General features: G+C 40.6%; 4 protein-coding genes across 5 annotated transcripts in view; 2 read left to right on the top strand and 2 right to left on the bottom strand.

Annotated features, from left to right (window-relative positions):
- otofb (otoferlin b) overlaps positions 1–305 on the top strand; it is a 59,985-nt gene extending 59,680 nt beyond the window's left edge. The window contains 1 exon segment of the mRNA NM_001442369.1: positions 1–305. The gene's annotated coding sequence lies outside the window, so the exon portion shown is untranslated.
- galnt16 (UDP-N-acetyl-alpha-D-galactosamine:polypeptide N-acetylgalactosaminyltransferase 16) overlaps positions 1–23,227 on the bottom strand; it is a 375,091-nt gene that overhangs the window by 190,188 nt on the left and 161,676 nt on the right. The gene's annotated exons all lie outside the window — the stretch shown is intronic.
- Positions 1–23,227, bottom strand: part of zc2hc1c (zinc finger, C2HC-type containing 1C) — an 835,825-nt gene that overhangs the window by 772,110 nt on the left and 40,488 nt on the right. The gene's annotated exons all lie outside the window — the stretch shown is intronic.
- si:ch73-50f9.4 lies at positions 3,081–22,274 on the top strand. Of its 2 annotated transcripts, NM_001441589.1 has the most exon segments (11): positions 3,081–3,141; positions 7,476–7,587; positions 8,315–8,422; positions 10,663–10,747; positions 10,871–11,066; positions 11,162–12,947; positions 15,217–15,390; positions 15,559–15,726; positions 18,726–18,899; positions 19,162–19,208; positions 20,978–22,274. In NM_001441589.1, coding segments are annotated over 10 exon segments (3,300 nt in total). In that variant the 5' UTR covers positions 3,081–3,141; positions 7,476–7,543; the 3' UTR covers positions 21,496–22,274.

Genomic DNA, 23,227 nt, shown 5'->3' with positions numbered 1-23,227 from the left:
GCTATATGGCCAAGAAACTCTTGGGGGTCTGAGAGTAGAAATCAGTACATTCATTCATTAGTTTTGTGTCCTGCGTTTGAAATGCTTGAGTTTAAAATAATGTGTATGTCTGCATTTGGCTGAATAAAGACGTCCATAACCAGTATTGCTAATCTTTTGTCCTTTAGTGGCGTATATTGAGTGTTGATTGCTTCAGGTTGGTTTGCGATTGTTTGCTGTTGACCTGTACAGTATATATATTTTAGAACTGCACTATACAATGACCAAAGGAATCCAGTTTTGTAATGAGCTGAAATAAACGAGTGAATAAAGCATTAGGATTTCTGCAGTGTGTTTTTCTGTCCATATGCATCTAACATAGGCTCATTCTGAAAACGTAGCCCTATACACAGATCTGGAGATCACAAATTATGTAGCCAGAGGAACTTAACGCTGCATTTCATCATTAAAACGAATGATACGTTCCTTTTCATGCTTACCAGCTGATCGCTTACCTCCATATGGACGGCTTTCCTACTGTTTACCAGTTTGTCCAGTAGCTTGCCATGAACACGATGACAAGGTTTGAGGGTGTACTCACACTATGTACAGTTGCCTTGAACCGGGCCAAAGCACGCTTGTCCCCTCTCCCGTCTCCCCCAACAGCTTGCACTCGCATTACATTTGGGCCTGGGCACGCTTACGCAGGGCCTCAGCATGCTGAACTGCCTCTCTAGGCAGAGGACGATCACGCCGCCCTGAACCCCAATGTAAAAACGAAAGTGACCAGTTATGAAAATGAAGTGAGGTGTCGCGTACCTCTTTTCTGGCGCACTATGCGCGGATATAACTGAGGATACGCGGGTGCTGAGGGAGGGAGGGAGGGAGGTGTCGCGACACTGCGCTCTTTATTCTGCCGCCCTATGCGCGGATATAACTGAGGACGCGCGGGTGTCGCGGACCTCAATTCTGCGGCCCAACACGCGGGTGCTGATGGAGGTGTCGCTGACGCCGCCCTCTCTATTTTGTCATCTATGCGCAAATATATCTGAGGACGCGGGTGGTGAGGGAGGTGTTGCGGACATAACTGAGGATGCGGGTGGTAAGGGAGGTGTCGCGGACGCCGCCCACTCTGTACTGCCGACTTACGTCATCGATGCTGCGCTGTTCAGTAAGTGCTCTCGCTCAGCACAGTGGAGATTTCCTTAGTTATATTGTTTTAGTTGTTTGATATGCAGTGACATGCAGATCAGATCAGCCACTTTTGACGCTCATAAACAATTATAAAGTCCACTTGCTGCAGGAATGAGGAGGTTTGCTGAAGGTGCAGCTGTCGTGCAGTGAGGGGCTCGCGTCTTTAATAATCTACAACAGTTTGCATTCATTAAACAGTAAGAATGATTAATTAATCCGTATAAAACAGTCCCTTAAAAGTCAAGTCTTGTCTTCAGTTTCGGGTTCAGGCACGTTTTGCACTCTCACTACAAGTGCACCACACCTGAGCCCAAGTGAACCGGGCTCTGGCACAACTCTTTCAAACGCATCTGGGCAGGGTTCAGATAGCATAGTGTGAGTACGCCCTGAGTCAGGTGAAGAGTTCCAGAAAACGGGTAAGACAAAAACAAAAGCCATAAAATAAAATAGTTAATAAAATAATAGTTAATAAAAAAGTAAATAACAGTAAGAATGTGGTAAAATCTGAAAACATAGCAAAAATCGAAGGCTTTTCTTTTTCTGGATTGCTTTTGAAAACTGTTGGTTGAGTTTAGGAAAGTGGGGGCTCGGGTCAATCTGTGCTTTTGAAAACACTATTGGTTGGGTTTAGGGTAGGAGGAGGATGGGTCAGTCAATCGGTCGGTCAGTCAGTCAGTCTGGATAGATGGAACGGCAGGCACAAATGGCAGTCGCAAGAGTAACTTAAGATCTCAGAAACTGTACACAGTGGCCTCTGGTGGATTTGCAAATACAAAAACTGCAAAAAAAAATAAAAATTGTACGTCCTGTGACGTATCTGATGCTCTCCAGAAATGTATATAGCAGTGCATTTTCAGAATAAGCCTGGGTTAAATGCATCAATGCAAACGTAGAATCAGTATTGGGTTTAACTAGTAACTGTAATTACTTACTTGAAAGAGCAAAGTTTGCACTGAGTGTGTAGTGCTGTCACCACACAGCAAGAAGGTCGCTATTTCGAGCCTCGGCTGGGTCAGTTGGCATTTCTTTGTGGAGTTTGCATGTTCTCCCTGTGTTCATGTGGGTTTCCTACGGGTGCTCCGGTTTCCCCCACAAGTCCAAAAACATGCGCTATAGGTGGATTGGCCAAGCTAAATTGTCTATAGTGTGTGTGTGTGTGTGAATGAGTGTGTATGGATGTTTCACAGAGATGGGTTGCATCATGAAGGGCATCCGCTGCCTAAAACAAATGCTGGATAAGTTGGCGGTTCATTCCACTGTGGCAACCCCAGATTAATAAAGGGACTAAGCCGAAACGAAAATGAATTAATTAATTTATAAGCAATTACTTACTTATATTTCACTTGCTTTAATTACTTTAATTCAACACTCCACTTTAAAGAAGAGAATTAATTCTATTGTGCATTCACTCATTATCTTTCGGCTTAGTCCCTTATTTTTCAGGGGTCGCCACAGCAGAATGAACCGCCAACTAATCTAGACCTTCTTGCTAGGAGGTGACAGCGCTACCCACTGTGCCACCCTATAAGAGAACATGTGTTAGTGTTTTGAATTAATAATTTGATTTTGATACATGTTTGTGGTGCTTTGGTAAACGAAGTGTATTGAGGGAGTGTGTAATTGTAATTTGAAAAGAGTTTTAAGTGTGTGATTTTGAGCATGACTCTTTTTATTTATTTTCGGCTGTGTGTTTTTAAGTGTGTAAAGAGTCTGGCATAAAAAAGAAATGTTTAAAAATGTCAAATTGATCATAAAAACCTGATATTTTCAGCTCCAGTTGTTTGCATGTTGTCAAAAACACGCCCACACCCGGGAGAATCTCATGAATATTCATGAAGCGCCACTCAGTTGAACCAATCGTGTTTCAGGACATACCTGTAAGATCGCACAGGTTTATTTTGATGGACAGAAAAAATCAAAGAGCTCGGAGAGTGATCCTACTTCACAAAATCGTCTGTACTTCTGCATGTAAGTTTAATACTTCTACCCTTTCGGTTATTTGTGTAAATGGAGGGATATTTGTGAGTGAGCGTGATTTAAATGCCCGTCTGCTTCTGAAGCTGTCAGTCTCCGTTTAAGGATATGTCAAAATAACACGGTCAACTAAACACCGTGATAAAACATTATTTTTACCCTCTTAAATGTGTTCGTACTCTAATATCAGTCTGACTTGATCATTTCACCAATTATACCTCTAAACAAAGTCCCCAAAACGAAAATAAAGTAAGAGTTGACTTTCCAGTTCAACAGGAAGGAAAGCTCCAGCATTCTGATCTAACTACTAATTCTTTCTTTAAACAAGGAAATATACAGAATTATAAAAGAGAATTAACAACAAAAGGTAAATACATTTAACTCATATTAAGCGTATTAATTATGTACATTTAGTGTTTTTTCAGCAGTTGAGATGTCTTAAGAGCCTTAAAATACTCTTTATTAAAGTCAGGGAATCTTAAAAATCTTTAGATCACTGTAAAATACATTGGAGTTTGGTACAGTCCGCATCCATTTTGTGTTGTGAATGCGGCACTTTCCAAATAACATTGGGATTTTAGTTATTTTGTCCATTTCTGACAATCTAGAGTTACAATACATAAATTAAACCAATTTATCACTAATGTAACAACTGTCACCGGGAGTTTTTCAGTTTTTAATTAAATATAAATATACAAATAAATAAATAAAAATCTTGAGAATCTGTATGTAAAAAATGTATATATATATATATATAGACCAATTACCATATTTGTAACCATTCAGGATGCGCGCGCAGGGAGGTGGCAGAAAGCAACCGGGAGCCCCAGCATTTACAGCAAGGGAATGACATCAGATGCGGTGCAGAGTTTGTTGTTGTCTTAGAAACAAGATATATTGATTACATATTATATATATTATTTACATAATGCTTACAGCATATTATAACAGCTCGTCACCCAGTGACAAGCACAGTGATTCAGCAAAATTAACGTTAAAGTGAGCGGCGTTCATCTGACAGCTCCATTTGCGATAGCACCCACCCAATGATTATTGGATAAGACGAAGTGACCGAGCATCCAGCCCCAAATATACAATCTCAATGAAGCTCCGAGTGATTTTACAAGAGAGAAGTTAACGGTCTACAAGTCTTTGGATGCCAACAATGTTGTTCTTTGAGGTCATGTGCAATAAATATTGCTCCATGATGACCAGATTCAAGAGCTAAACACCGAGATTCCGCCTAGCCAAAGACAAGAAAACAAGACGGAGCTAACGTTATACAAGGCCTGGGTAATTAATCACCAACACGCAAAACAACTGAATTCTGACAGTGAACTTCACCTGTACGGCAGGGTATGTGAACCTACACATAGAGGTAAAGTTGGTTTTCTATTCGCACATTCAGACTTTCTCCTTAATAATATAATTTCATATAAATATTATTTGCTAACTCTAAATAGCGAAATCATATTAGCAAGAGCCAATGACTATCAAACAACATTGTTCACAGTCAAATAAACAGTGTTAATGTTGTTTTCAAGTCACACTCACAGGTTATTTCAGACCGAATATTCAAAGTGCCGTGGTAAACAATATAGGGAGTTTGTCACAAGTTGTCACTGAATGAATGTGTGAATATAAAACTAAGTTTACCTTAATAAACGTAACTTTCACGTTTCATTCTTAGCATTCAGCGTCAGCAGTTTAATTCACCATAAGTAACTGTTTTTGCTGAAATCATTTCTGCAATCAAAAACGAGTAATGAGTATGATTCAGCATAGTGTAAACTTACCTGATATGACATGAGAACTGCAGAGTCCAGCTTTTCTAATTAGCTCTTCACTTCATTCAGCTCCCATTTAGCCAAAGACGTCTGCAGTCGGTATTAAAGCAGTGTGTGGTGTATGGTACAAGTTAAGTTTTCCATTTTTGGACTCGAATTCGGCATCCTACTGCAAAACACGACATCTTTCCTATTGCAGCCTGTCTGTTTTCTGCAACCGGGGACCCGTATGACGTCATGTGTGACGTAGGTTGGTAATTGGTCTATATAATTAGCCCCCCTAATTTTTCCCCCAATTTCTGTTTAATGGAGAGCAGATTTTTTCAACACATATCTAAACATAATAGTTTTAATAACTGAATAATTTTATCTTTGCCATGATGACAGTAAATAATATTAGACTAGATATTCTTCAAGACACTTCTAAACAGCTTAAAGTGACATTTAAAGGCTTAACTAGGTTAATTAGGTTAACTAGGCAGGTTAGGGTAATTAGGAAAGTTATTGTATAACAATGGTTTGTTCTGTAGACTATCAAAAATATATAGCTTAAAGGGGCTAATAATATTGACATTAAAATTTTTTATTTTTTTTATTTTATTAAAAACTGCTTTTATTCTAGGCAAAATAAAACAAATAAGACTTTCTCCAGAAGAAAAAAATATCATCAGACATACTGTAAAAATGTCCTTGCTCTGTTAAACATCATTTGGGAAATATTTAAAAAAGAATAAAAAAAAAAGGGGCGCTAATAAATAATTCTGACTTCAATATATATAATCTTTACAATAAGGTTTCATTAGTTACTGTATTTACTAACAATAATTATGACAATACTTTTACAGCATTTATTAATCATAGTTCAACATTTACAAATGCATTATTGACATCCAAATTTATTGTTAACATTATGCACCGCAAGTTAACAAACTAACAATAAGCAAATGGATTTTCATGAACTAATGTTGACAAACACGATCAAATACTTTAATAAATGTATTGCTCATTGTTTGTTCATGTTACTAGATATATTAACTAATACTATAAACATAAAAAATGCTGAGTTCCTCATAATTTTTCATGTTCTCCCAACACCAATCAATTAAGTTAACTTAACAATGACACACAATGTATGTGAAAAGAACATAAAACAATTAAGTTGTCCCAATGAAATATCAAGAATTGAGTTGTTTCAGCTCATTTTAAATAATTAGTTTGAACAAACAATATATATATGAGCAATATCACACGAGTAGCAGTGTGATATGGCTATATATCAGCACTGGTGGGAGGCGTGCGATGGCTGCAGGGCCATCTGTTGTTATACAACAGTTTGACGACATAATTGTGTATATAAAAACAAAATCAAACATGGAGAGTCTCAAAAACCCTTTTGTATGAGGAACTGTAGTGTCTGCTTTTTGCTGGCTGTATGTGTGCGAAGTAATACACCAAAGGGTAAAGAGGTAAAGAGGCAGTAGGAGTTCTGATATTGCAGAATATCGCACGGCTATCAGCTAATCAGATTTGAGAACCAGACAGAACTGTTGTGTGTATATATATATATATATATATATATATATATATATATATATATATATATATATATATATATATATATATAAATATACACACACACACACACACACACAGTTCAGAATTATTAGCCCCCTGTATGATGTTTGACAGAGCAAGGAAATATTCAAAGTATTTCAGATAATATTTATTCTTTTGGAGAAAGTATTTGTTTTATTTCAGTTAGAATAAAAGGAGATTTAAAATTTTTAAAAGCTATTTTAAGGTCAATATTATTAGCCCCTTTAAGCTTTATTTGTTTCGATGGTCTACAGGACAAACCATCGTTATACCCTAACCTGCCAAGTTAACCTAATTAACCTAGTTAAGCCTTTCAATGTCACCTCATGCTGTATAGAAGTGTCTTGAAGAATATGTAGTCAAATATTATTTACTGTCATCATGGCAAAAATAAAATAAATCAGCTATTAGAGATGAGTTATTAAAACTATTGTATTTATAAATGTGCTGAAAAAAATCTGCTCTCCGTAAAACAGAAATTAGGGAAAAAAGTAAACAGGGTGGCCAATAATTGTGACTTCAACTGTATATATATATATATATATATATATATATATATATATATATATATATATATATATATATATATATAGGGCCTGTTTTAGCCAGCCTGATCTCACAAGAAAACGTAAGTATTTAACGTTTTGGCAGTTTAGTGGCTAATTCGTACGAATTCGTACGAGTTCAGTCGTAAGAAAATGTACGATTTTAAAAAGGAAGCGTGGCACCTAACCCCACCCCTAAAACCAACCGTCATTGGGGGATATGCAAATCGTACTAAAATGTACGTATTACATCGTACGAATCTGTACGAATTAGCCACTAAATGAAAAAGTTATGAATTGCCGTGAGATTGTGTTGGTTTTAGCAAGTGCTTGTTTGTGAACTCATCGTTGATTGATATACAGTGTAATGTTTTTAATCTCAGTATATTGTCATCTTCAGGTCCTGGTCAGCGGCTAACTGTTTCCTCAAAGCTCTGCTAATGTTTGCATTGGTGTTTTAGCTGCAGTATGGCAGAGGAGCGAGTAAAGGACTCTCTCTCAGGGAAGCACAGGTAATCACTCTTTTTACACCATTATTTAAACACTTCCCTCAAAGAACAGTCTAGAAGCAATGCACTAATGATTTGTTGTTATTGCATGATCAACTGATAAACAAAGTTTCAGATTACAACTTTTATTTAGATCATTCTAGTTTACAAACCGGTTGGATGTGCTGTCATACTTACCAGAGCTAAATATGTGTGTAATGTGTCGTGTTCAAACTCTGTACAACAGATCAGATGAACCTCAGTCTGACTGAAACATAAGCTTTTCTCTCAGACACCACATGTAAACTACACACTCTTACACACTGGGGAGATAAATTACAACGTGTTATTACATAATTATTACTACTTATAATTGCAATACTGCTATTAAAAGGTTGAACTAAAGGACATCCCCAAATATATGAGTTTTCGGAGTTACTTTTAGTAGAAATCACACAGAAAGGGCAAGATATATCAGCGTCACAGCGTTCACTGAACAATGATCTGAGCAGGCTACATAACAAGGCTTTAGAGTTAAATGTGTTTGTCTGTGAAGTTATAATAGAAGAGGAAAAGCAGCATCTGTTTACCCATGATGCATCTGTAGTAGACCTGATCAGCCAGACCTTGACCTTGAAGATTTAGTTTGTGCTAAATTAAACTAAACTCATCGATTTGGCTTATAAAACTCTTTTGAACAGGAATGATGTATTTCCAGCAGTTCATTCCTCTGGTTTCTTTGTGTCATCAGTGTGAGATCAGGTTCATGTGTGTCCCGCTCTGTGTCTCTGAAGAGTGACGAGTCAAGGAAGGGTTTACCTCCAGAGTTCAGTGAGCAACCACCATCATCCAACAGAAGGTACTTATAGTCCAAAGAGACCAAAGACCTGTAACATGGCTCTTTGTTTTTTAGGAAAAGCATTCTAATTTGTTTTTGTTTAATAATATTTTTTATTTAGCATGTAGAGGATTTTTAAATTATTATTGTTGCATTAAGGCGAGGCAGTGGCGCAGTAGGTAGTGCTGTCGCCTCACAGCAAGAAGGTTGCTGGGTCGCTGGTTCGAACCTCGGCTCAGTTGGCGTTTCTGTGTGGAGTTTGCATGTTCTCCCTGCCTTCGCGTGGGTTTCCTCCGGGTGCTCCGGTTTCCCCCACAGTCCAAAGACATGCGGTACAGGTGAATTGGGTAGGCTAAATTGTCCGTGGTGTGTGAATGTGTGTGTGGATGTTTTCCAGAGATGGGTTGCGGCTGGAAGGGCATCCGCTGCGTTAAAACTTACTGGATAAGTTGGCGGTTCATTCCGCTGTGATGGCCCTGGATTAATAAAGGGACTAAGCCGACAAGAAAATGAATGAATGAATGTTGCAATAACTAATATCCATTTAGACATCATTGAAAACAATGGAATTTATTATTATTAATTATTATTATTATGAGTCAGGGACTATGATTAAGGAATATTATTATTATATGTTTTTTATTATTATTAATAATACAGTATTTATAGATAGAATAGATACTGCAATAAATGCAGTCGATTGCCGTTTTGGGGGGTACATTAGCACCATCTGCTTAAAAAAAGGGAAAATGATGTCTTTTGACATGATGTAACTTTTGTGCCTATGCGGGTCTTTACAGAGCAGCTTGCTGTTTTCAGACAATTATGTTGGCACGGTGGCTCAGTGGTTAGCACTGTTGCCTCACAGCAAGAAGGTCGCTGGTTTGAGCCCCGGCTGGGCCAGTTGGCATTTCTGTGTGGAGTTAGCATGCTCTCCCCATATTGGCGTGTTTCCTCCGGGTGCTCAGGTTTCCCCCACAGTTTAAACACATGTGCTATAGGTGAACTGAATAAGCTTAATTGGTTGTGGATGTTTCCCAGTACTGGGTTGCTGAAGGGACTAAGCCAAAGAAAAACGAATTAATATAGTGTTTAATCTAGTTCAGCAAAATCACACAAGCAACAACTTCAATATCACACAAGTGCTGCTTTTGTTCTGAGCTGAATTAACATTCAGTCTGTAAAACATCAACAATCGAAAATAAAAGTCCAGCAATTCCCAGTTCACATGGACTTTAACACAATACGGACTTTTGGGGTTGATTCACATCTAAATTGAATTTGTAGTAGAGCAATGGTCTGATGGCACAAGTGACAAATGCACCCAATATCCAGAGAGTCTTTCACATCTGTAATTTTTATTTTGAGATCTATATAACATTTAAAATAATTTGTCGAACTTTAGATTTCTTTTATCTCAAAGGGAAGTTTATTCATAAACTAATTTCGAGAGGATCACATGCTTATGATTGCTTGCAGCTGGAAATGCATTATCCAATTTACAATGCACCAATCAGAGGATTCCTAAGCTACTACAAATACCCTAGATCAGGGGTCACCAATCCTGGTCCTGGAGGGCCGGTGTCCCTGCAGGGTTTAGCTCCAACTTGCCTCAACACACTTGCCTGGATGTTTCAAGTATACCAAGTAAGACCTTGATTAGCTTGTTCAGGTGTGTTTGATTAGAGTTGGAGCTAAAGTCTGCTTGACACCGGCCCTCCAGGAACAAGTTTGGTGACCACTGCCCTAGATTATGTATCACAGCTATCTTTGTTTTGAAGAATCCCCCCCTCCATCCCTACTCCTCCTCCTTCCTAGATGTATGGCACGGTGGCCCAGTGCTTAGCAAAACATCTCTGGTTCCAGTCTTTACCAAACCAGCTGATGTTTTTGTGCTGAGTTTTTATGTTCTCCTCGTGCTCATGTGGGTTTCCCCTGGGTCCCCCAGTTTCCTCCCACCATCCAAAAACATGCAACCTAAGTTTATTGACCAAATCAACACCATAGACATGCTCCTACCAAGTACTTATCTTTAAATAGCAACTACTGTCTGCTCTTCAGCCACCATGACAGGATTTCTCGAGATCTACCTGAGCTCAAACTCCCCTCTCGCCTTGTAAGGGGAGGGAGCCCCAGGCTCGAGGATCTTATGAGCTTAGGGCTCTCTTCTGGGACATCATGCTAAAATAGCTTTATAATCGATCATCAGCTAAGAGTGAACTCTTGAAATGTATTATTTCAGTAGTATTATTTGTTCACAGTGTTGAATATGAGTTATCAGATTCAGTTGACAAGACTCACTGCAACCGCAAGAGTTTCACAGACCATCTCCTGAGGATCTTTCAGGTGGGAAAAACTCTTTTTGATTCATATTTACATTTAACAATTACAGTTCACTTGTAGTTTTACTAATTAATTAATTTTTCTTTTAAGATCCAACAAGTTATTTGTTATTTCCTTTAATTGTAGGATCTCGAGAGCAAAATCTTCAAAGTTTTGAAGAATGAACTTGAGAGGTTTAGGCAAATCTTACAAGGAGAAAATACACAAGACTTTGTGAAGGGCTCTAATGAGAACCAAAGTAGTATCACTAAATCGGCTCTTGATCTCACACTCTTGTTCTTGAGAGAGATGAAGCAAGATGAAGTTGCTGATACTCTCGAAGGTAAGATAATTATGGCCATCTGTTCGACTGTCACTTAAAAAAATAGCTAGAAAAGGGAAGACTAAAACTATCTTTTCTTTGCATCGTGGTTTTAGATGAGCTGCTCTTCATTAATCGGTTAAAAAGTAGCCTGAAGAAAACCTACCAAAGTGTGTCTGAAGGAATTGCACAGCAAGGAGACTCCACACTTCTGAATAACATCTACACAGATCTCTATATCACTCAGGGTGCGAATGAACAGGTCAACACTGAACATGAGATCAGACAGATTGAAGCTGCTTCCAGATGTCACAAATCACTAGAGATACAGGTTGAATGTAAACATTTGTTTGAGGCACCTGAACAAGACAAGCAGATCAGAACAGTCCTGACAAAAGGAGTTGCTGGCATTGGGAAATCAGTCTCTGTGCAAAAGTTTGTTGTGGATTGGGCTGAAGGAAAAGCAAATCAAGACATCAGCTTAATATTTCCTCTTCCATTCAGAGAGATGAACTTAAAGGAGACAGAAAAACAAAGTTTAAAAGACCTCATAACTCAGTTATTCCCAGAGGTCAAAGGACTGAACCTTACAAGAAGGACACGAAACAAAGTCCTCTTCATCCTTGATGGATTGGATGAATGTCGTCTTCCTCTGAACTTTGCTGGTAATGAGACATGTCATGATGTTTCGGCACCAGCCTATCTGGATGTTCTCCTGACGAACCTCATCAAGGGAAATCTGCTTCCTTCTGCTCTCATCTGGATCACCAGCAGACCAGCAGCTGCCAGTAAGATTCCTGCAGACTGTATCGACCGGCTGACAGAGATACGAGGATTCAATGATGCCCAAAAGGAGGAGTACTTCAGAAAGAGACTCGCAGATCAGAATCTGGCAATGGAAATCATTGAGCACATTAAACAGTCAAAGAGCCTCCATATTATGTGCCACATCCCAGTCTTCTGCTGGATTTCAGCCACTGTTCTCCAGAATGTATTGAAGGAGACTAAAATGAAACACAAGGCTTGTGCTAAAACACTACAGGAATCTCCCAAGACTCTGACACAGATGTACACACACTTTCTCCGCTTTCAGATGCAGCAAAGCAGGCAAAAGTATGATGGAAAAAACACTGATGGTGTTTCCTGGGATCAAAACTTCATCCTTTCCCTGGGGAAACTGGCCTTCCAGCAGCTGGAAAGAAACAATGTGATCTTCTATGAGAGCGATCTGAAAGACTGTGGCATTGACGTCTATAAGGCATCGGTGTACTCAGGCATGTGTACCCAGATCTTTAAGCAGGAGACAGGAATCATGCTTGGTAACTTGTACTGCTTTCTTCACTTGAGCATTCAAGAGTTCATCGCAGCCCTTTATGGACACTTGTATCTAGACATCAAAAAGAAATCTGTGTTTACTGGACAGAAGCACAAAAATAAAGGCATGACTCATTTGCTCAAGACTGCTGTTGACAAAGCTCTGGAAAGTGACAATGGACATCTGGATCTGTACCTTCGCTTCCTTCTTGGTTTATCGCTTCAGACCAATCGACAACTCCTACGAGGCCTGTTGACACAGCAGGACAAAAGTGACCTGAGCAAAGAGGAAATAGTTGTGTACATCAAGCAGAAACTTGAAGAAAATCTTTCTCCAGAGAGAGCCATCAATCTGCTCTACTGTCTGAATGAACTGAACGACCACTCTCTGATGAAAGAGATTCAGTCCCACCTTAGAGATGGAAGTCTCTCTTCTGCTGACCTTTCACCTGCCCAGTGGTCTGCTTTGACCTTTGTGTTGTTGACCTCCGAGGAAGAGCTGGATGAGTTTGATCTTCAGAAATTCAAGAAATCAGACGAGTGTCTCATCAGACTATCAGCAGTCATCAAATCCTCCAAAAGAGCTCTGTAAGTCAAGCTTCTTTTTGCTTTCATCAAAAAAAAAAAAAAAAATAGACATTTGCCAAAGTGTACATAGCCATTAATCCAAAGTATAGTGATAATGAACATGCACAATATTGGTATTGTGGACACTTCAAAATACTGTCAATAATTATTTCATATTTTTTAGCGTTTTTACGAATATTCAGATTGTTGTGTTTGCAGCGGTTGTTCTTAATAGGGGATTTATTAACATTTTCTTGTTAATCTTGTCAGGGCGCTGGAACTTTTGGTATTATTCTTAATTATTCTAGTTTTGGTGGCAGAGTCCAGACACTCATTTTGTTTTGTCATGAATGTAGTGCTTAAGACATGCGCTCGCTTCTCCTGTCTTCGTATTTTTCTCTATGTTGAGCGTGGGGTCTTGATGAGCTCCAGCTACATGCTCTCTTGTCTTTGTAAGGGGGCATGCAATCTCAGCCAAGCTCAGGTCATGTGCTCTCTTGTCCTTGTGTTCAGTTGCCTTGTTAGCCTTGTCTATTTTTTTTTATTAACGTTTCTCCCCTCTGGTTTTGTTTTCCTTTTGTTCTTTTTAAAATAAAGACCTCCTTACTGTGTTTGAGTTCTTGCACCTTCCCCTTCTGCAACCTTAACAGAATGATCTGGCCAATAAAAGAGGAATTAGCCAAAGAGATGGCTAGCCTCCTCTTTCCATCTCTTTTTCTCATGGCTCCTTCAAACACCAGATGCTTCAGACTATCCAGGAAGTCTACCTACAACAGGGAGGTGCTGACATCAGCAATGGTATCTGGATGCAGCCTTTATGATGCAAGCTGAGATTGCATTACTCAGCGATGCAATGTCAGACACAATGCACTCAAATGGAGCGAGTGACGTCACGTTGACTGGTAGGGTTAGGGATGGGGTTACGTGAGCCCATTAAAAAGCATTGGATGCAGCGCAGATTGCACTGCACCAGGTCTGCATCCCCACCCCTCTTGACATCAGGGACTTTGTCTGATTTGCTGTAGTGGATGGCCTGGTGTATGAGGATAACATGGACCTCAAAGAGGCTTTGCACATCTGCCTCACAAAGCCCCTCAGTTCCGTGGAGATGCTCGGACCAGCTTGCCAACTTCTGCAACTAAGCTTGCCATATCCATCTGCAGTCAGTGAGGGTCTCAGTCCTCCAATGACCTGAAAATGGCAAAGGAAAAGGAAGAATGAACCTGCCTCGACTGTCATCCTGACTGCAGCACCATTCACTGATGTCCCTGTTAAAAACACTGCAGCACTCTTTGAGACAATGAAGTGAACTGTAGTGTCCAAAGAGTTGGTCCGCATCCTGCCTGATTCCCTGCCCTGCCGGCACCACCAAAGCTCTTCACCTGGTTGGCCCTGCCATTTCCTCAAACGCCTCCAGCCCACATCTTTCCTGCCCTTATCAAGTTCCAAGCCTAGCTTGCCCCTTTCAAGCCTTATTTCCTTGCCTGCTTTTGCTTACCCTCCCTGGATCACCCTACCAGTTGCGTGGTGCGTCCTTGTTTCTTCCTGGCCTATCCAACCAGCTCAACCCTGGTCCCCAGTCAGGGTTCCTGACACACTCGACTGACTCTAAACTGTCCTACCTACCCTGAACAGTTTCTCTGGATCCTCCCTAGTCCCCTATTCTAAATACCCTACTGTTTTCCCCTGCCTGCCAATAAGGTTACCAGATTCCCCCAGACCCTCACTGGGCGCAATCCTCCCATCCATCCTTCTTTGTTTTGCTGGTCCTGGCTTGGTTTCCTTCTACCTTCACTTTATGGTTTCTTGACTGTTTCCTTTTTTGTCTTGTGTCGTCTGTCTTTGTGTGAGGGGGTTGTTTCTTGTCTATTCTGTGTTTTGTACCTTGCTGGCTGTTCTACTTGAGGACAACAGGAGGTGAGGCTGTGCACTCATTTATCCTGTTAATTCTGTATTGAGGAAAGTTCTGGGTAAGCTTAAGCTGCGCACTCTCTTGTTTCTTGTCTTTGTAGCAGATGCACAATCTTGGGCAAGCTCACTCTTGGTCTAATGTTCACATTGGCTGCATGGTTCTGTCTGATGTGAGCAAATGCCTTTTGTTTTAGTCTTTTTGTTCCATGTGCTCTTCTGTCTAGGATGAAATCGACTACAGAGAATTTGTAAATCGGTTCTAGAGTGCTAATAAAGAAGGATTATTATTATTACCAGTAAACACAGTTAAGAAAAACACAACCAAAGTATAACACTTATCAAGTAAACACATGAATATAGTTTTTTGTTCTCTACACAGGCTACAATGCTGTAATCTCACTGCTCAGTCTTGTGAGAGTCTGTCTTCAGCTCTACAATCCTCAAACTGTGTTCTGAGAGAGCTGGAGCTGAGTAACAATGACCTGCAGGATTCAGGAGTGAAGCTTCTCTCTTGTGGACTGAGGAGTTTAAACTGTCCACTGGAGATACTGAGGTTTGAGTTCAGAGTGCTTTAATTGTTATTTTCATTAAGTTAATTATTAAAGTTACACTATTCATTTGTGTTATGATCTTCTTGTTCAGATTGTTCATGTGCAATCATAACCAAACTATAAAACCTACCAAATGAACACATGAACATTGTTGTGTTTTCTCTACACAGGCTGCAGTGCTGTAATCTCACTGCTCAGTCTTGTGAGAGTTTGTCTTTAGCTCTACAATCCTCAACCTGTGTCTTAAGAGAGCTGGACCTGAGTAACAATGACCTGCAGGATTCAGGAGTGAAGCTTATTTCTAATGGACTGAAGAGTTGTAAACTGGAAATTCTGAGGTAAATGTTTTAATACAAAAAATAAAACATCTGAAGTGATGTGTTTTTATTCATATTTTACAAACTTATGTTTCTACTAAGGTTAAAATTGGCAAATGTATTTTGTTTGTATTATTTGACAGGATTTAAGTCCAGTTGGATATTATTGGATCTTAATCTGGAAATAAAGGATAAAATACATAAAAAATATTAAAGTGTTAATGATAAAAAAGCCCTAACCCTAATGATGCAATCTTCAAGTGCAGTCACTAAGTAATCAGGGGATTACATAAGGCACACTTGTGAGATACCACATCAGACTTAAGCTGCGGCCACAATGGACTTTTCTCCCCATAGACTTCCATTCATACGCATGTGAATGCGTCAGACCAGAAATGCAAGGTCGTGCGTCAAGTTTTCGCAGGTCGTTTGGAAAGTTCAAGCATGGTGAACTCTGACCTGAAATCGCATCACTTGACTGCGTGATAGGAATTTAAAATATAAAACAAATGCTTGCTTTTTTAAATATCTAATCATTTAATCCCACCCCTTTTCACAGTGCAGAACGACAGAATTTTGCTAGCTCAAACTCTAGTGTGACCGAAGCTTTAATTTCAGAGCCTTTCACATCTCAGATCACAACTGCTACTGAGTTCCTGACCTCCAGAGTTCTAGTGTTTCTCTGTCTGACAGAGTGTGTAAAGATGTAGTAAGTGAAAATTGAGTTGGGTCTTCTATCCAGTCTAACCATCATTCCAGCAAGAACATCTGCAGTGCACCCTCTCTGGGTGTGAACTCTAAACTGTTGCCAGTCTGGGAGATGCTGCCTTCCATCTTGCAAAGTTGACGCAATACGCCACAGGCTCCTAGTGTGCCAGAGAAAGAGCTCCTTTCTCACATGCCTCCAGCCTCTTTGTGGGATTCTGGGAGCAAAGTAAGGTGCAGTCAGCGTCAGCCTGTTTAGTCATAACTGCCCCTGTCTTGTGCAAGGAGGTTGCTGTCCTCTTGGCAAAGGATGCAATCAAGCTGGCCTCTTTAAAATGCTACATGACATTCACATTCTGGTCAAGCTCACCTGTGCAGCCAACAGACTCTAAAGGCAGTTCATGCTCTTGGGAGAACAGAGACTCTACTTTGGTGTGGTCCAACTAATATGTAGCCTTCGTGGGACCCATTGAACCATTGGGACCTGGAGGTATTTTCAGTCAATGAATCATGCTTGATATTCAGACTGGGCTACTCACAATTGTCCTGAGAACACTGGCTTTTCATGTGCCCAAGGTTCCTACGACTCCCTTTAGAGACCAGGAAATGAACCTACAAGTGCTGCCTTTGCAGGAGGCATACCTATACCTTTTATTGCTGTGTCCCATTTATGCATTGCACATTTATATGAACCACACACAGAGCATACTCTGAGGGTGCTTTTACACCTAGACTTTTGTGTAGTGAGAAAGCGATATGATCCGATAGAATTATGAGCAGGGTGGGAGGTCATTCCAGACATCCCAAGTCTCCTGCAAGTTCCAGGAGTCTTCCGCAAATATACAGAGACTCCCGGATGCCTGCAAACAAGTGATAATCTCCCCAAAATTGCGCGTCTCCCTCCCGGTCCTCAAATACTTCGTGCACCCTTCTACCCTTCCCACCGCATCCCTCCTTGCTCTTCAGACACGTTGCGAGCACCTTGTCAAACACCACCAAACCCCCCGGTCTTCACATAAGTCACCCCCTTGTCTTTACATCGCTTATATTATCATATTGATCATGGTCATAATGACGCATGACAGCTAAGCGGGACTCGGCAAAATAAGCCGTGAGGAGAGTTTACTCACACGTGACTTGTTTTAGCTGTTTTGGTGCGTTTGCAAACTTTGCTGTGTGAAAGCGAACAGCACCAAGAGCAAAGAGCAACTATGTAACAATTTAATCCCTGATTCGATGAATCGACCTTCATTTCAATCGACAAATGAATCGATTCACAGGTGTGAAGGCACCCTGAGTAGCCTTACATCTGTTGTGGTGGTTGGCTAAAGTGAAGTGCCATATCCGAACAGACGTTGGTCCACTGGACTGTGGATGCTCTCACCCTTACATACCAAAGTACCGGTGAGCCATGTCAGGAGACAGGTGGTTGATCCATTGCATTGTGTAATATGCCCGCTTGGTCAACCCACATTCTGGGGATCAGTGTCCCTTTCAGTGTCCCAGTCAGCCATGGTGTTACCCCTCTATAGGTAAACCCATGTCTTCCCTACCAGCTAAACATCCCTTCCAGCAAACCATCTTACTCATATGTACTCTTAGTCTTATTCCGACATAATATCTTCATTCCCGCCGTTGGGGTATGAGGGTTACATCCAGGGCCGGAGTGGGAATCCTTTTCAGCCCTGGAGTTTCAAGCCTTAGACCGGCCCACCTCAGTTCACAACTGACTATATTGAAATAAGGTCATTTCCAATTCAGTTTCTGATTACACTATCACGTCTTTTTTTTTTTTTTGAGAAAACAGCTGCTTTAGAACTTCATAATGTTCAATAACCCTAACAGTATTATATGTCTTAACAATAAAAATGAAAAAAAAAAATATTATTCAGATAAGGATCAAACCCAGGTCGGTGGCTTCGAAACCCAAGGTGCTAACCACTCAACCACAACAGTTATATGATCAGTTACCTGCAGGCTGCATCTTGCTCACGAGGCTGCGAGAAAATAGATAAAAAGAGTAGAGCTGCGGTAAAATATTGAATAAGAAGACTGTGGTCAAGTAAATAAATACATTAATTTAAAAAGTGTGACTGCTGAGAGCAACAGATTCTGGAGCTAGGGACACCGGCCCTCGCGGCCAAAAAACGGACCGGCCCACCGGGAATTCTCCCGGTCCTCCCGATTAGCCAATCCAGGCCAAAACATTTTCACCACTGGTGTTCACATGAGCAGAATCTCAAGTGAGTGCTTTCATAACACAAAAAGATAATTGATTGTCAAACTCATGTCATGTGGCCTACTTGTGTTTTTAGATTGTCTGGCTGTATGGTGACAGAGACAGGCTGTGGTTTTCTGTCTTCAGCTTTGAGTTCAAACCCCACACACCTCAGAGAACTGGATCTGAGCTACAATCATCCAGGAGTTTCAGGAGTCAAGCTGCTCTGCCAAAAACTGGAGGATCCAAACTACACACTGGCCAAACTCAAGTATGTGGAGCATTCGGTTTCCTGTGAGGGTTTAAGAGTATAACAATCACTACCTTAAAGAGTAATGAATGGAAAAGGTGTATAAACTTTATTCATTTATTGTTTTTTACTTGGATTAGGTCCACTATAAAACAAAAGTACTCATCGCAATTCATTTGATATAAATGCATTTCTCATGAGAATAATTCTGCCTGCAGCCTTGCTGAAATATAAGTGAGTTTAGTGTTTTTTTTATTGACTAAATGTGAATTTGTGTTTTCAGTGTGGATCACGCAGGAGCGAAGAGAATTACAGCAGGACCACGCAAATGTACGTCTACACAGACACACACAGACAGACATACAGCTTTAAGGCTGATTTATACTTCTGCGTCAAACGCACACGTATGCTACGGCGTTGACGCATAGCCCTACACCGTGGCCGTCGCTGACGTGCACCTCTCAAAAAATGTAACTACATGTCGCAACGACGCGTAGAGCAATCTCTGTGATTGGTCGACTTGGTAGCGCTGACAAGTCTGGGCGGGATCGAGAGCCTCGTGAATGGCGCGACCTCGATGGAGCGATTGTTTACAAGTGTGGAGTCCCGTGAAGGAGCTTCGGATGGAAAGTTTTGTTTTGTGTTTACCTCATATTTAAAGTTGTTGCACGTCCGCCGGTTCCTGCCTCAAAATGAGCGAGTTTGAGCCACTTGTACATTCAGGAAATGTTTAAGCCTGGTTTATACTTCTGTGTCAAGTGACTGGCTTAACCCACGGCGCATGCAACGCGCGTAGCTGTGCGTCTATCAGGCACGGATTGGCTAATCGGGAGGACCGGGAGAATTCCCAGTGGGCCGGTCTGTTTTTTGGCCGCGAGGGCCGGTGTCCCTAGCTGTTTGCACTCTCAGCAGTCACACTTTTTTCTTCTATTTATTTATTTGACCATAGCCTCACTCTTTTTATTCATTATTTTGCCGCAGTGCCGCTCTTTTTATAATTTTCTCGCAGCCCTGCAAGAAAAATGCAGCCTGCAGGTTAACTAACGTTAATGATGATGATGTAACTTAATGCAACTATCGACCCCAAACAGCGGCACCTTAGTGAATATAAGAATTCTAATAAAATGAATAATACACCTGCTCAATGAAAATCAAATGATTCACTACATTAATAAATCTGACATAACTTGATCAGAAATCTAAAAATGGGAGAAAAAGACTGAGCCATCAAAAGAAAGTAGTGCTGTGTCTTAAGGGTCGCAAGCCATTACTTATTTTTTTACTCTCACTGTAATAGTGCTATTTTGGTCCAGTGGTAAGCATGTTGCTTTTCAATGCTGCAGACCCATGTTCGAATCTCACCTGAACATTTATTTATTTTTCTTCATTTTTTTTTGTTAAGACATATAATACTGTTAGGGCTGTTGATCATTTGAATTTCTAAAGCAGCTGTTTTCTTGAAAAAGACATGATAGTGAAATTAGAAACTGAATTGGAATGAGTCGTGAGCTGAGGTGGCCCGGTCTGGCTTGAAACTCCAGGGCTGAAAATGAGTCCCACTCCAGCCCCGGCATCTATACTTCTGCGCGCTGTTACTGTTGGTCTGCATTAACACTTCCGAAACGCTAGTTGGCAGTGAGGTGTAAATGTTCCTCTGTGTCGAGTTTCTTCGCAGGTGTTTTGATTTTCCTGAACACTTCCTGAATGTACAAGTAGCTCAAACTCGCTCATTTTGAGGCAGGAACCGGCGGACGTGCAACAACTTTAACTATGTGGTAAACACAAAACAAAACTTTCCATCCGGAGCTCCTTCACAGGACTCCACACATGTAAACAATCGCTCCATCGTGGTCGCACCATTCGCGCGGCTCTCGGTCCCGCCCAGACTTGTCAGCGCTACCAAGCCGACCAATCAGAGAGCTTACGCTACACGTCGTTGCAACATGTAGTTACAATTTTTTTGAGAGGTGCACATCAGCGACGGCCACGGCGTAGGGCTATGCGTCAGCACCGTAGCATACGCCGGCGTTTGACGCAGAAGTATAAATCAGCCTTAGTGAGCGTTGTTGTGTAATAAATGTGCCTCTTCTTGTGTTCAGGGATCAGTCATCTCACACTGGACCCAAACACAGCAAACACTGAACTCAGTTTGTCTGCGGAGAACAGAGAAGCGACACGTGTGATAGAGAAACAGCCGTATCCTGATCACCCAGACAGATTCGATTATCATCCTCAGGTGTTGTGCAGAGAGAGTGTGTGTGGACCCTGTTACTGGGAGATGGACTGGAGTGGAGATGTTGGCGCGTGTATATCAGTGTCACACAAGAGCGTCAGCAGTAAGGGAAATGATGAGTTTGGCTGTAATGATCAGTCCTGGAGCTTGAGCTGCTATTCCTCCAGATTCTCATACGGACACAATAACAGATGGACTGATCTCCCAGTGAAGCCGATCAGCAAGAGGATAGGAGTGTATGTGGATCACCGTGCGGAAACTCTGAGATTCTACAACATCTGTGGAAACACCGTAAACCTCGTCCACTCAGTCCGGACCACATTCACTCAGCCTCTTTATGCTGGGTTTAAGATTTATCCTGGATCGTCAGTGAAACTGTGCTGAAGACTGCGGAGAGATTTTACCCATAATCCTCTGCTCTGCAGCATCAGTGAGATGTACTGGAGTTTCTTCATCACATTAATCCTACAGCAGAACTTCAGAAATTGATCATGTAAATATAAAAACAAGCTTATAAAAATATAATCGCAGTCAGTTGTGCTGTATAGAAATGAAGGATTAATCAATAGATATTTACTTATTTAAAAGAAGTCGCAATTGCAATATTCTACAGTATTCTCTTGTAATTAAAGGTGAATCACAATATTATTAAAGGTTGACATCCAGTGGTGGAATTAGGTTTTGCAGTTCAAATTTAAAACCCTTTTTCACCCAGTGCCTCCTCCGATGACTCCACACCAATGACTATAAAATAGCGCCATTTTCCATAGAACGCTTTGAAGGCAAAACACCTCGTGACAGGCACTAATTGTCGCAAAAGACTGCTGAAATTGGAGCCTGGGCATGCGCAGAAGGACTGCCTAATGGAGGCAAAGGACGAGCTGCGGAATCGAACTTCCAACCAAAAGCTTAACGTAAAATAAAACGGTTTCCCAGAGATGGGTTGTGGCTGGAAGGGCATCCGCTGTGTAAAAACTTGCTGGATAAGTTGGTGGTTCATTCCGCTGTGGCGACCCCGGATTAATAAAGGGACTTAGCCGACAAGAAAATGAATGAATGAATGAATAATATACGGGTTTAAAACTGTGTGATGTAAGCTGTTATAATTTAATAAAAGCAATACATGTTGGACTGCAGAAATAAAAGATCTTTCATTCACTCTAGCTTGAGTTGGACTAATATGAGTACAAAAAATATTCTCTTATAACGGGTTGTTGGTATTTCTTATCTTCATAGGGTTAGAAATAACACTTGTAAAATATGAACAATAACATATAAACAACACGTACATTTTTAGAAAGGTTTTTATATTTTATTAGCAATCAACAGAACCCAAAATATAGCCTACACACCATAGATAACGATTTACCATGCTGGAACAACCGTGTGTTTAAAAGATAAACACAGCAAGATTTCTAAATATCAACAGGATATTTACACATCCCAACCCTGCAATTTGTACAAAAAACTTTGCAGTATTAATACATCAACTGACGTTTATCAGCTGCCACAACATCGCTTGTAATGTTTATTATTTTTTGCTAGTATTGTATTGTTTGCTTGTATTGTTTATTATTTTTTGCCTCCATTTCATTTGGTTTTATTTGATGCATTCATCATATCTGGCAAAGAGGAATTTACATTAATTTTAGAGTGCTTTCACACTTGGTTCATTTGCCTGGACTGTACCCAAGTTCGATTGTCTCCCCTTGCCACCTCCTCAGTTGTTTTGTGTTCACACTGTCTTTTTTCCTTCTGAACCCTGGTACGCTTGCGTCATCGAGCTGCTGTTTTGTTTACGGCCGTTGCTAGGTGAGGGCCACACCCGGTAAGAGTAGAGCAATATGCTGGTTTAACTGCATTGTTGTATTGCATTCCTGCATTGGGCTCTCACATACTCTGTGTGCTACTTCATAGCCGTGGTGGGCGTTTCTCTCTGTCTCGTGCTGAACACAGTCGACCAATCACAGCAGGGATAAAAATGAATGCATATTATAAAACAATGGTGTTTTTGACCTTGCATGCATTTCAGCCCGTTGTTGGAGACCCTCAAAACCAAAATATGACATGTTTAATGCATAATAGGGGTTCTTCAAAAACTGTTGTATTGGGTAAG

Source organism: Danio rerio, chromosome 17, assembly GCF_052040795.2.
Source record: "Danio rerio strain M-AB ecotype USA chromosome 17, GRCz13ab, whole genome shotgun sequence".
Taxonomy (NCBI): Eukaryota; Metazoa; Chordata; class Actinopteri; order Cypriniformes; family Danionidae; genus Danio; species Danio rerio.
This window is presented reverse-complemented; position numbering and strand designations above follow the sequence as displayed.